Source organism: Hyaena hyaena, unplaced genomic scaffold (genome assembly GCF_003009895.1).
Source record: "Hyaena hyaena isolate Hyena2069 unplaced genomic scaffold, ASM300989v1 scaffold_899, whole genome shotgun sequence".
Lineage (NCBI taxonomy): Eukaryota > Metazoa > Chordata > Mammalia > Carnivora > Hyaenidae > Hyaena > Hyaena hyaena.
In genome coordinates this window covers 335,754-350,615 of record NW_024081530.1, presented here as the reverse complement: position 1 = coordinate 350,615, position 14,862 = coordinate 335,754, and the positions used below count along the sequence as shown (strand labels likewise).

Below are 14,862 nucleotides of genomic sequence, written 5' to 3'. Positions count from 1 at the left end.
TGCAAGTCTTTAGTTTCCAGAAATTCATCCTTGTGTTTGTTTTTGAAACCAAGCTTTTAGGAGGAGGGAGAAAAATTAAAGGCATGATTACTGGAAAACTAATAATAAACAAGTCTTTTTGTTTGTGCTGAAATAGACAGATGCCTTTGGAGTACAAATGTGTGTTTATCTTGAGTCATTTAGGGATCTCCCCACTAATGCAGATAAAACTTAACAGGAAGCATGGAACAACAGCTTCTGAAACATAAATAAATATACTTTACCTGTACATGACATTTAATATGCTTTTTGGTCTTTTAGGTTTGAAAATCTCTTTAAACTCCTGATAGACCTGGAAGATGTATGTGTCCGTAACTGAGGTCACTGCACCTAGAAAGGGGTGAATGCGACCTTGCCTCAGTGTAGAGCTCCAGTCCTCCTGCCAGGAGGCTCATTTGTGAGGCTTCTTCTCAGACACCATAAGACAAAAGAACACAAAATTCGCCAAAGGCCTGAAATCTGCATGCATTTCAAAGCCACGTGCAGCTATAATTCCAACATCTTATAAAGACCACACGTTAATTTGGTAAAACCGTAGAGACTTATAGTTACGCGGTGAAATGTTGAATGTTGTTCCTTTTTAGAAAATACGGGAAGGGTATGGGAAAAGTCTGAGATACCAGATACATAAACATCCAATACATAAACATCCTGTGGACATCATGCTTGCAAATAACTTAGCTCTAAAATAAAAGATTTGCATAATATTGAAAGCATGATAGATATTGTAAAAAAAAAATTATGTAAGTCCTACTGGCCTTTGAGGTGACTTGTGGAAGGAAGGACGCATACTAAGTTACTTGAGAGGTCATCTGAGAAATAAGTGAAAAGGAATACTTCACACAGCATGAACCTAGCCCATGAAACTCATTGTTCAGTGGACTCCAGCCTCAAGTAGTGGGCTTTTCAAAGGATTGGAAATTTTGTGAGTAGTTACAATAGTTGAAGTTATAAAGGCCAAGATAAAAATAATCACATTCAAATCCTATGTTAGTTGGCCAAACACTAACTTTGCCTTTAATGACAGGCAATTGGCTTTTGTTTGAAAGAAAGGGGTTTCAGATCCTGCCAGCAATGGTGTACGGACACAGCACTGAATTTAAATCCAACAGACATATACTGAGTGTCTGCTAAGGATTAGACACTGTATATAAGGGCCAGGCCAGGTAAATTTAAAATGAAGGATTCTGTCTCTCCTTCAAAAGAGTTAAAATCCAGGCGCGCGCACACGCGCGCGCACACACACACACACACACACACCACCACACCACACACCAATTACCTGAGTGACTAAGAGAAAAAAAATATTAGGGTCACATTCTTATGGTTAATGTGTGTAAGAATGCTTCATTATGATTCTCATAATAACCATGGGTTGTAACTAAATGGAATAAGCCTTGGTATTTCTGTTGGCGAGAGGAGAAGACTAAGGCTTGGGACGGCTAATTAACTTGCTTAACATTGTCCAGGTCACTTTTTAATGTCAAAGCTACAGAGGTACTTCTGGAGCCTGTGCTACATGCCACCACACGCTGCCTGCATCACCCCAATTTTTTCCCTGCAGTCTAGAATTGACTGAGCATTTATAATGCAGTCTATCCACTCTGTGCAGAGATTTATTGTTTACTTTACTTTTTCCCTCACTGACTAGAGGGCAGGAATCTGGGAACCTTCCCTCTCTTTCACCCAAGTATCTAGCACTTAATTGTATTATAAATGAATAATTGCCAGCCACCAACTTCCCTCCACCGAAACAAAAATACTCACCATTATAAGCTCATGTTCTGAACTCAATGCCCTCTCCTTAAACGTTTGTGGAGCAAATGGTATGATTTCCACAGCAGTGTGAATCCCTGAAGTAAACATAATAGTTTTCATGCCACTTCACTGAAATGTTTTCTTTTAAATGTATATATAAAGTTAGGGTAGGACTACAAAGTGTGCCATTAGAACTCGAGAGAGATGTTTCTGACTCATGCAGACTGAGGTTTAGGTATGTTCCCAGGAATGCTTGGATTCCCAGAGGCAAGGAAAGCCTGTATTTCAGCAGGATTATCTCAGCAGCACAGTACATGCTCATGAGCTTAAAGCTTAATTACAAATAAGATTTCATTGTCTCTCTGTCACTAGCCACGCCCTTCCTGGCCTGGACTTGTAGACCACATGAAGGCCCATGCAAAGGGTGATGCATGTTAGGGGGAGAGGATGGGGAGGACTCTTATCCTTGCTCTCTAAAGCAACTTTGCCAGGAGATATTAGATAGAAGGAAAATATTCATCATATCTGTTATTTCAAAATACAGACAGTTGAGTGGGATATTTTTCCAGCTAATTCTGCCTTTAGCTCATCAATCTTGGCCCCTTCCTTGGCCAAAGTCTTACCCCATCTTATGAGATCTAGTTTGATTCAAATGACCCCTTTCCCATAAAGCCTAGGCTTTCTCTTCCTGCTTGGAATCTTTATTCTTTGGGACCCCATAATGCCTCATCTGTCAGCATAGTGGCCTTTTTTTTTACTTTCAGCCTGTGTTATCATTATTTCCACATAGGCCTACCAACTTCCAGAGCCTGGAAAACAGTACATATGTGTTGGGTTTAATAGATTAGATGTTTTTATCTGGACACTTGGGATCTTTCAGTTTAATTTCACATTTTAAGTGAACATCTATGATGTGTGATGTGCCATAATTGAGATTTAAGACACTTCTATGTGAGCATGCTCCCTGGCTCCATTTATTAGTTTATAATTTGCCTTCAAATATTTTTAAGGAAAAGATCATTAATGTTTTTCTATATAAGATTTTAGAGGTTTCTTAAGTAAGAGAGGAAATCAAATGGAATAACTGTCTGATTTTTCTGAACATGATTATATCTCTTCAAGAAAATCTGGAAGGAAAAAACTCTCCTGTTTTGCAGAGAATATGTGAGGCTTTCTGCCCATACTTGTATTAAAGATGTTTTTCATAAACTAAGCTGAACATTTTCGGGTGGAGGTCGCAGTCCCATGTGCTGCTGTCGATCCAGAGATCTTCAAAGCTTCATGCTATATCTATCACACAGAGGGAATGTAGACCAGTGGTATTGCCTCCATTCTAGAACATTTCATCTTTATGGCTTCCATATTGGAGTGATTTGACTAGCTGGATTCTGGAAATGACTCTAGTTGAAATGCTAAAGTATTAACCTGCTGTGCAGAGTCCCTTTTGCTTCTTTTTTTTTTTCTTTGCCCATGCCACTTGCCAATTTTAACAACTACAGCAGATTTTACTATTTAAACAGAACCAGATGGAACTTAAGTTCAAAGAACATATCAGAGTTAAATATTGCTTTTTAATTAGTTGTTTCTGATTTATACCAAAAAAATTAACATGAGATAGAAAGAATGTGCAATAAATTCAGACACAAAGGAGCCCACTTAAGCATTATCTCTCTTTATTAGCCAAAAAAGACAAAGGTCTGCCCTTGTTTAGGGATGTGGTTTTTCTTGCCTCTTTCCTTCTTCTGTGCTGAAAGTATAGTGGCAAGTCAGGGAAACAAGGATTTCCATGCATTTGTGCTGTGACAGCCTTATCTAATGTTATTCTAAGTGGCTGGCTCATGTCTCCCGATAGGAGAATTCATCTGTTCATTCATGAAGGGTTGTTGTACTATTGGAGTTTTGTTATAACCAGTAGTTTGTTTCCACCCAAGAAAAATCCTTTCCTTTAATTCAGCTATGGAGGAAAAAAGAGAGAGATTAATTCATACAATTAAGACCAAAAAAGAAAATAGGTGAGATTCTTCCTGCATTGCGCTTTTCTCATACTTGGATATTTTTACTCTTTTACCAGAATTTTAGAAGTGTTTTCTCATTACCTTTTGCTCAAAATGATTGATCCCTACCATACTGTTTTTTAACAGCATAACTGAATTGTTTGCAAAGTTTTGCTTTCTAGCAAACTGTGTAAATTTTAAACCCATAGTCACTGGTTCCATACTTTCTATGATTATACAAAAATGTAATTTTAAAAAATCAGATTTCATTATTCTTGACCAAGCAATTCTTTTGATAATTATCAAGTTTTTACAACACAGATGGTGCAAAGCATAGGTGAGAGTTTGTACATGGGCCACAGATCTGCTCTGGGTAAGTCCTGGCCCAGTCACTGATGAGCTATGTCACTCTGGGCAAGGTCCACCCATCAGTTTGCTCCTCAGTTGCTTTGTCCATAAAAGCCTCCATGTGTGACTATTGTGAGAATTCAAAGAGGTCATGATTATAAATTTAGCCGTTAATAAAATGCCTGATACATAGGGATTGCCCTATGAGTTTTCTGTTAATATAGTAACTTCAGCCATAAGTGTTTTTTTTTTAATGTAATACAGTAATAGTGAAAAAATACATAAAGAGATAGAGAATTATGTCACTGGCTATAAAGTGGTTATATTCCAGTTGGTAACTATACAAAGTCCAAGATGCCAAGTTAGGGAATGTAATGATCGGATGCTTGAATTAAGTCCTCAGATCCTAGAACAGTATTGATGTTCAAATGCTCAGGCTCTATCAGAAAACATGTGTGTTATCTAAGGAAATGAGACAATTACTTAAAAAATATTTTCTTTAGCTTGTGGTGTCTAGTGATGAATTAAACAGCTCTTTGAGTCATCAGAGATGCTCTAAGAAAAACCCAACACACTCCCCCTGCTTCAAAATATTTTTCCTGTTTTTAATCAGACTTCAGTTCTTTGTCCTTTATTTTTTCAGGCTCTTGTATTGACCTGCTTTGAGAATGTTAGAAGCTGGTAAACGCTCCCTTGCCAATGCTATCTCAATGGGCAATATTTTATTGAGCAAGACAGATTTTCATTTTAGAAATGAGGCTTTCCACATTATGACATTACCAATAGCTGGTTATGTATTATTATAGAAAGCAACGATATTCATTTCATGGCTCGGAGGCTGCATGCTTGTGTTTAAACGGCAGTTTGCAAAGGTTTGCTACATGATTTACTACACAATGCTAAAATGTGTGCTTTGTCCAAAAGTGATTCCCAGTAAAATGTGTGCCTCTCCTGGCTTCTCTTTATCTAGGGAATGTGTTTCCTACCATTACTAAGACAATGCCATGGCCCTAAAGTGCATGTGGATTATACTTGTAGACATCTTACAACAAAGAGTGAGTCAGGATCATGGTCAGATCTATGCCATAGGGGGCCCTCACCCCACAAGTGCTGCTAGCCCCCCACCCCCTGCCCCCCTAAAGTGGATGAGGACAGGTATTTTCTTCTACTAATGCATCTCTTCCAAAACCCAAAATGAAAATTGGGCTTTCCTCTTCTGTATCTGCTGTCTGGCAATATCTTCTCTTTGAGGGAAAAACACAGTGAAAGTAAGATGGGGGTAGACATTCTACCAGCAGTGTTAGAATACATATTTATACTGGAAACAGGATATCATATTGGGTCACTTCTGCTGATGATGCTATTGAAAGCTAACTCAGAGAGCGGACGATGGAACTCAAAAGTAGCGTGCTAGACTTCTGTAAAATAGTCTACAAACTACCAGATAAGTACCAGATGTTCGTCACACACACAGAGTGAAACATTCAACTATTTTAGTGAATGCATTGATGCTGGGTTCCGTGCTTACCCCTCCCATCATCACACCCCTTTACCATCACCCTTAATGTCAAACAGAAGTTCATCAAACTCAGATGTAAAATCACATCCATCTTCCAATTAAAAATAAAACAGCTGTGAAATAATGATATTCTTTCAAAATAAGAAGATAGTGATTGGAACAGAGCTGATTGGATTTAGGGAAAGCAGGTTACTTAATTATGGTTATTGTGTGAATGAGTTTTTATGGAAAGAAAGGAAGTATTGTTCAGAACGATGAACCCTCCAAAACAGAGGGGTGGCATTATGTAAAACTGTTCTGGGGTTGTATCTTTGTCTTTCCAGCTGCCTGTCTTGGGTCACCAATCTCGTCTATTATGATGTGAGGTGGGTAAGAGCTCATCATAATTCAAAAAGCTAAACCAGCAAGAGGATGGCCGGTGGCCGATTTGGAATAGTTTTCATGAATTCTAACTCTTTAGCTTAAAAATGACCGGAGCGCAATACTCTTTAAAAAGCACTACACTTCTTAACAAATAATGTCTATAGTGGTGAGAGAAGCGCGGTAAGTTGTTTAGGGTCCATTGATTTCATTCACTCATTTCCTCCTGTTTACCTCTGCACTTGTTACCCCTCCTCACCAGAACATTCCTTCCCTCTGTGCCCATTTGTCCACTTCAACTGGGTATCCTTCAATACCCGTCTTAGACATCAAAGTCCACAGTGAAATGTCTGTGGTGCCCCAACTTCCAATCCTCTGGGTAAAATTTTACTCCTTCCTCTGTGCTGCATCCCATTTCATGTGTATTGATTGCCCCATTCTGTCATCATGTGTTTGTGCCTCCCACACGCTGACTGCTCTTTATATCCTCACCACTTGATACAGAACTTAGAAGATGAATGGCATTAAGAGCCCACTGAATGAATGTTGATTAGATTGAATAAAAATGTTCACAGGTTGAACAGATCATGCTACAACCAAACTGTGGAATACCATGAAGCCACTGAAAATACTTTTGGCCAAAACTTATACCCATAAAACTAAACAAAAAGCAGGCTATCAAACATAGAGTTAATATGACCTCATTCTTTTATGATAACAAAACATACAACACAATATTCACATCAATTTTGCATAGAAGAGAATACTCTGGAAGGCTGTTATTGGTGGCTTTGTCCTAATGTCAGTCTTATAGAGATTTTGTTTTCTTCTCTAATCTTTTCTGCATCTTATACATTTTCAATAGACATCTATTACTTTTCTATATAAAAAAGCTGATGCTCCTTGGAAGAAATCCCTGAAAGTCTGAATGGAAGTAGAGCAAAAACACAACCTGATGAGTTTAGTGGTGGAGACATGAGCTCTGCCCCAAACATCCCGGGGGAAGAAGGCACTTCATGCTGTTTACCGGACCGAAAAGAGGAAAGAGTCATTTGTCGTAAGAAAAGAGGAAAAGGTTATTTTAGGTCAAGAGAACTTCACGTGGCAAGGCAGGGAAACAAAAAGGCTGGTGTTAGTAATAACAAATGATTTAATGTGGCTGGAAGGGACTATTGGAGAGGGATAGATGCAGCAGGTAGGACTACAAAGGCCGATGGAGGCCAATGTCATGGTTATTAGAGCCAGCCGGCTTCACAGGTGAGAAAGGTGTAAACACCTAGGCTTTAGGTGAGTCCTTTTGGGTCTCCTGACACAGACACAGGAAGTGTGCTCAGCAGGGCTTCTGAGGCTGAGGGTTTTGCATCTCTCCCAGACCCTGTGAGGCACTCCAGGGTTGCTGTTAGGGCATTCCTCAAAGATACCTAGGAAGAAAGGACTTGAAAGAACATCCCTGGTGTTGCCCCTGAGAATTCCAGCGGTGCTAGGGAGGCTATGTCTTGTTAGAGTTCTGGCTACCATCCGGTTTTAATTGCAAAGGTTCAGGCCCCAGCCCTGATCATTTTGTGAGGTTGTCGTTCATCCTTACTAAACCCAGTGGCAGTAATGTGAGGAAGAAAAATGAAATGAAATTTCAAGTATCCCAGTGCAGTATAAACAAGAGGATCTGCAGAGTTTTAAAGCACAGCAGGAAATTCTGTGCAATTACAAGAGGAGGTTGCTAATACATTTCATTGCTGTTGAGAATAGAAAATGTTTTTTTCTTTTTTACAAGTGATTCGTGTATATGTTTGGGGGCTTTTGTATCTGGGACCTTGGACGTTTCTTTCCCCTTTTGGATGCCCAGTTAATTTCAGTCGGCTGCTCCTTCCTTTAAGTCATGTGTTTTTAATACCTAGGGTTCATCTAGTTGACAACCAATTAAATTCTCTCCTACCTGGTAGGAGGTAGGAGTTACCAGGTAGTCCTACCTGGTAACCAAATTTTATCCTAAAAACGAAGTTTAAAAATTAGGAAAAGGACAGCCAGGGAATGAAGTTCTAATGTTATTTCAAATCAGCCTAAGCTGAATGTGCACTCTTGAGAATTTAATCATTTCCAAACTGAAGAGCCATTTGTAAGTTTGACAGGAAGAGTTTATTTAAATAGCTCTGCTTCATGCTCCCTTGAACGTCAAGACTTGAAGGGCCCTTCAGCTTGAAATGGATATGGCATTGGGCATGACTCAATGGATAGTCAGTAAAGCACTAAGTGTTCTGAGAGCATTTGAAAACAGTTGAAATTGTTGAGTGCAACCATGTCCAGAGTGCCCATTAACTTTCAGATTGCAGCGTTAGGAAATCAGAGAGTTTTTGTGGCAACTTAAAATCACCCGATTATTTGTCTGTTATAGAGTTAGATTTAGGGTTGCCATAGAACATCCAGAAATTCCAGTTAAATCTGTATTTTAAGTAAACAATGGACCAGTTGTTCATATGTCCCAAATATTGCACAGGACGTAGATATACTAAAAACATTTGTTGTTTCTCTGAAATTCAAATTTAACTAAACAGTCTATATTTTTATTTGCTGAATCTGGTAAACATGGATTTCCCTCCCTTTTTTGAAATTTGTATACAAATTCACACAAAATATTACAGTTCACTTGTGAAAAAAATTCAAATTTCAGAAAAAAAATCAAATAGCAAGAACAGGTACTTGGTAAAAATTTGTTGAGTAAATATTTTTTTTTGTTAAAATTAAGGCGTCTACCATTATTATCCAAAAATATTAATTCCTATTAAAGTCTTGCTCATTTTTTCTCTTAAATCTGGTAGTAGCAACCAGAGCATAGACTTTACATCTTTATTTATTTATTTTTTTTTACAAATAGTTTATTGTCAAATTAGTTTCCACCTAACACCCAGTGCTCATCCCCACAAGTGTCCTCCTCCATGCCCACCCCTCCCCCACATCCATCAGTCGTCAGTTTTTGTCAGCATTCAAGAGTCTCTCATGGTTTGCCTCTCTCCCTTTCCCCCACCATTTCCCTCTTTCTTCTCCCCCTAGACTTTACATCTTTAAAGTCAAGTAAATGACATAAAGATGGTTTTACGTTGAATGGTTGAATGGTATCCCTTCCTTTCTAGATGAAATCTCCTATTGTTGAATTGTGTAACTTCAACTTGGCTTTTATGAGCTAGTAATACAGCTGTTTTTCCTGGATGTAACTTTGTGTTCAGTTTTGAAGTGAATTGGCAACATGTTCATTTAACTACTCCAAGGGCCTTCAGGAAAAAGCAATTCGTGAAAGACAATAGTCATTCTTCATGAGGCTGACTGTACATAAAATGGAAATTCTTTAGGTGTCCATGGCCTATAGGACTGGAGGGTTAATTAAAACTTTGTTTTCTGAAAATTGGGTTGTCATGTAGTAAGTGAAAGCAAGATTCAGAAGTTTTTGTGGTAGGTACAGGGTATATTGCAGGGGAGCAGAGTTGTTTTCCTTTTTTTGGCTTTTGTTACTATTTTCATTGGAAAATGGCACTCTCTTACCTCTTAATAATGAATGTACTGTTGAAACATCTTGCTAATGTTAAGCAGTTGTAATTTTCAATTACTTTCTGTGTCCTTTAAAAAGTATTTGCCAGGGGCGCTTGGGTGGCTCAATCGGTTGGGCATCCAACTCTTGACTTCAGCTCATGTCCTCACAGTTCATGGGTTCAAGCCCCACATTTGGCTCTGTGCTGAAGGTGCACAGCCTGCTTGGTATTCTCTCTCTCCCTCATTCTCTGCCCCTCCTGTTAATGCTCTATCTCTTTTTCTCCAAATAAATAAATAAACATTTTTAAAAAAATCTTTCAAAAGTATTTGCCATATATTTGTGTATCATTTCTTTAAAGTATCCTATTTATACAGAAATACAATAGATAGAGGGTGTAACAAATGGAAGAAAACAATTTTAAACAAATATTGAAAATATTTCTAATCTATAGAAACTAGTAATGGTTTTTGCTTTAAGATCCATTCTTGGTTATTGGGGCACCTGAGTGGCTCAGTCAGTTAAGCGTCTGACTCTCGGTTTCAGCACTGGTCATGATCTTGCAGTTTCCTGAGTTCAAGCCCCGAATCAGGCAGTGCTCTGACAGTGCAGAGCCTCCTTGGGATTCTCTCTCTCTCTCTCTCTGCCCCTCCCCTACTCATACTGTCTCTGTCTCTCGCAAAATAAATAAACTTTTAAAAAAATTTTAAAGATTATTCTTGGTTATTGATGGAAATAAGGGAAGTAAAAGAAAAGAACTGTAGTTGACCCTTGCACAACATGGGTTTGAGCTATGGGGGTACACTAATAACTGTATTTTTATAGTATGGTGCTGGAAGTGTATTTCCTTATGATTTCCTTAATAAGATTTTCTTTTCTGTAACTTACATTATTGTAAGCATACAGTATGTAATGCATATAATATATAAACTATGTGTTGGTCGATTATTTATATTATCTGTAAGGTTTCTGGCCAACAGTGGATTATTAGTAGTTAGGTTTGGGGGGAGTCAAAAGTTATACACTGACCTTCGACTATGGAGCAGGTCGGTGCCCCAAAGCCCCTCATTGTTCAAGGGTCGACAGTATTTTACTTTACTGAAAACATGGAATCATAGGAAGTCAGAGTTGAAAGGAGCCTTCTAGGTTATCTAGTCCAACTCTTTTATTTAACAAATGAAGAACTGGAAACCTAAAGTCACTGAAGATGAAGTGACTTGTTCAAGGCCCAACAGCTAGCTAGTGCAGAACCAGTACTAGACACGCAAATGACCAATGCTTAGATCTTTGTCCCACCCATTCATGTCACAGAGTCACAGGAACAACCCAAGCCACTGCAGCCCTCTGGCAGGAAATCAGAGACTTTCAGGCTTGGGTCACCCTCTGTCATCACTGCTATGATGCTCTTCAAGTAGCCCAACCTTCAGGGGTATGAGATAGATTAGTGAGAGATGAAGACCAGGCTCTGGTGTTGAGGAGCTTCTCCTGGGAACTTACAGTAGGAGCTTGTGAGCTCTAGCCATTGTCACATGGAGGCATCAGTCCTTCCCAGATGATGCCTTGCAATCCACTTGCCTCTTGAGCTGAATTGCAAAAGAGGTCACGGGAAGATATGGGGAAGGAAGAAATCTAAAGATGAAACAGAAATCCTTACTGTGCCTTCCTGGTCTCCTCTCCATTCCAAATTATAAATCTCTGGCCCATTCTCCAAACCACAGCATTCCTAGTGCTTTCAGGGTTCTCTTGTTTCTGTCTATATTCTGTCTGGAAGGGGACAGATGCTGAAGAATAACGAGGAATGAGAGCCCATTAGACCCGAGTTGTAGTCCAAGCCTCTCCAACACCCAAAATGTGAGTTTATCTTGTCTTGATTTTCTAATCGTAAAATAAAACATACCAATGCATTGTTTGGAAAGTACTTTTAATATCTTAGAAAATGCAGCAAATTGATATTGAAACCAGTGTTCACTTTTGTACCAAGATCAAGCAATTGTGGTTGCAGCAGTGAGAAAGTTCTCTTTCTGGCAACTGCCAACACCTGACAGTTGCTGTCTTAATCATAGCTGTGCCTTTCTTTAGGAAGAATGAAGTGGGGAAATTAGGGGGTGTTGATACCAGGTGGAAGTAGGACCTGTTACTCTCAGGTGGATGAAAACTGCACTGTGGAACCCACAGGAGAAGATGTTTCAGGTTATGATGGTGCAGGGTGAATGACTGACCATGCTTGTATTGTTTTGCAGGTAGACTTGGGCCTTCTGCGCTTTGTCACTGCAGTCGGGACACAAGGAGCCATTTCAAAGGAAACCAAGAAGAAATATTATGTCAAGACTTACAGAATAGACATTAGCTCCAATGGGGAAGACTGGATCACCATAAAAGAAGGAAATAAACCTGTTGTAAGTTTCACCGCCAGCCCCTCAACCAATTCAGTCTTTGAAGCAGATGATCAATTTTTACTTGTTTGTTTGGGAGCTTTCTGTCTGGCCTTGGCTTAGCATGAGATTGATTTAAAATGAAAAGTGCAATTTGAGGTTTATATCTGACCAAGGGGTGGGAGTGTGGGTGGGGGGATCTCATGTTCCCAGATCCAGAAGCCAAGAGGAAATTATACAGATGCTTCCAAGAAAAGTCAATTCCAGCCAAATTAAGTGTTAGAGTCAAGAACCACTTTAACCCTCCCGTGGGGACATGGACCATGCACAGGATAAGCACTGTCTTTTTAAAACCTGAGGCGTTTTTCTGTTTTGTTTCCCCATGTTTCTTCATTGTCTTTCATAGATTCCTTCTTTCTTCCTCTCAGTCATGGGCTGGTTTTAGAAAATTCCTTTTCATCTACCCTCTGTGGCTCACAAACTAATTTACAAGTGTGTTTGGCCGCTCTGTCAGAATGAATAGAAGAAAGGCTGTTCACGGTATTCCCTGAGATCACACCAACAATGCTACCTCCTCACTGCTCTTAACCAAAGAAGACACCAACCATGCCTTGCCCTGGGTGCCCTGCCCTAAATCATTTGGAACTGAGATGTTTTTCTCAGACTGCCTGTTTATTTGAAGTTATGCGTGCTCTGATTTACTAATCAAAAGATTTCTGAAATCTCACATTCACTGTTTTCCTAAAACTGAAAGCTATCCCTGACGGCCAAATAAAATGCACAGAAATGATAAGGGTAGTAGCAAAGATCCAGGTAACTTGAAATTTTGGATTTGGAAAGAGGCCAATTAACATGTCCTTGTCTCTCTTTTGAGCATGAATGGCCTTATTTTCTCCTTCTGGGTCTGGAACTAAGAAAAGTGTGAAGTGAGAAAACTGTTAATTCCCTTTGATTAGCTGTGAAGCCCCCACTCTTATTTAGGGCAGAAAAAATGAAAGTAGAAATATAGACAGTTGCCTTGTGGGAGGGAAGTTCTATGGAAAGCAAGTTCAAGGCCACTGTCTAGCCCTGAAGGACAGGGAACCAAACCTCCATCTGGGGAAGAAAAATCCTCACAGCCAACATTTGCGAAGTTTTAGCAAGTAAATTTTGATCTTAAGTCTCATGACTTAATCTTAACATATGTTTTGAAGACATGCTTTAGTTTCAAGTAAACAAACAAACAAAACACTAATGTCCAGGACACTGCAAGGGGAGTAAGGAGAACTGACCTCAGGCTTTCAGGCCATTTCTTTAAAACATGAGTGCTACTTCTCCAAGATGTCCTCATCAGCCATTGGCCATCAGTCATATGCATGGCCCAGAAGTGGCTGTCAAGGAGCACACACAGGTTTTGAGGGGGTGCCTGACAATGAACGCAGCTCACTCTAGGTCCACTCTCAGGAATATCCTGGCACACGGAAGGGCTTCCAGAGTGGGAGGCAGAAAGAATAAAGAAGGATTCAGCAAAAGTATGGATGTGACATCCATCTGAGCACTTTTATTGAGCCTAAATGCAAGCCAGACATCACCTGGAGTCCTGTTACTGGTGTCTACCCTCCTTTCCCTGTACTTTGCAGCCTTTCAGCCATGGCCCTCTACTCTCTTCCCTGCTTTCATTGGGGAAAGTCGGCCATACCTCAATAAAGAGCAGCCTTTAGCCAACGAGGCCAGCAGCCCTCTTTATGTTGAAAGGAATGTATGTACTTCCATGATTTTCAGCAAACATGAAGTCCCCTCAGTGTGAGCCCGAGTTCACCCCCAGCCTATGCTGGGGCATGCAGACTCTTAACTGACTGTCAGTCTCTCCCTGAAGTGGACTTGTTGACCCTTCAAGCATTATATGGCTTGGGACTCTGCTCCCTCTGGCAGCTACCCATTCTTCTCTGTCACACAAAAATGCTCCCACACAGATTGTTTCCCAGAGAGATTTGCTAAAGTAGGACAGAAATCCAAAGGCCATCACAGGCGAGGATAAATTATGATATTAAACCATCTCTAGAGAGGGATCAGGCTAACAGCCAACTTTGTAAAGCATTTGACCACCTTCTGTCACACAGGCCACTTAAGCTAAATGAAGTTAAAAACATCAGCTTGACCTTTAGAAGTCATTTCTCCCAGGGGAAGAACAAGTCTTGGGAACTTGTGGTCCTCCTCTGAAAACTTACCTGGAAAGGTGGGGACGAATCTCCAGGCCACTGATGGGTTCAGTAAGCTCAAGTGACACAACTTAATAAGAATATGGTGCAGCTGTGTGAGAAGCAGAGTTCTAGCTGATTTTACTTTAACGTGGGATATCCACAGTTCGGGGCTGAAGTGAAAGCCAGGGAAATGGAGGCTTTCAGTTCCTCCTGAGATAGGTCTAGTGCTGGAGTGTTCCAGGATGGAACTTGCTGGAGAACAGGCAGTGAAGCCATGCCCAAGAAGAGTGGTCCAACACATCCTTGTCAGAAACTCATTCATGACTGGCACTTAACTACATTTGCAGTTACATGCCTTATCTTTCTTAAAATAAAATGGCTCATTTTTAAAACTAGAAACAGGGGTCCTGGAAAAGCTGATTTCCAGTTATATATCACTTATAACTCAGTGTTGATTTTGACCACTAATACATAATTTTATTGATATCCAAAACAGATGAAAGTCACTACTTAATGTCAGGGATAAGATTTTCCATCAAGAAATGGAGTTAAAAGGGGGAAGCTACTTGACTTAATGCTGTAGCCAGGCACATAACCTAGAATTTTCAAAAAGCCAAACCCTATGGGGTGGCTGGATAGCTCAGTCAGTTAAGTATCCGACTTCAGCTCAGGTCACGATCTCACAGTTCATGGGCTCGAGCCCCATGTCAGGCTCTGTGTAGACAACTCAGAGCCTGGAGCCTGCTTCAGATTCTCTCTCTCTCTCTCTCTCTCT

The 14,862-nt window shown here is 39.9% G+C and overlaps 1 protein-coding gene across 4 annotated transcripts in view; it reads left to right on the top strand.

Annotated features, from left to right (window-relative positions):
- The window catches only part of NRP1 (neuropilin 1), a 138,449-nt gene that overhangs the window by 85,719 nt on the left and 37,868 nt on the right, over positions 1 to 14,862 (top strand). For all 4 annotated transcript variants that reach the window (XM_039220536.1, XM_039220535.1, XM_039220533.1 and 1 more), the window contains exon 7: positions 11,776 to 11,931. In XM_039220536.1, the coding sequence (XP_039076467.1) occupies positions 11,776 to 11,931 (156 nt within the window). The remainder of the gene's footprint in view (positions 1 to 11,775; positions 11,932 to 14,862) is intronic.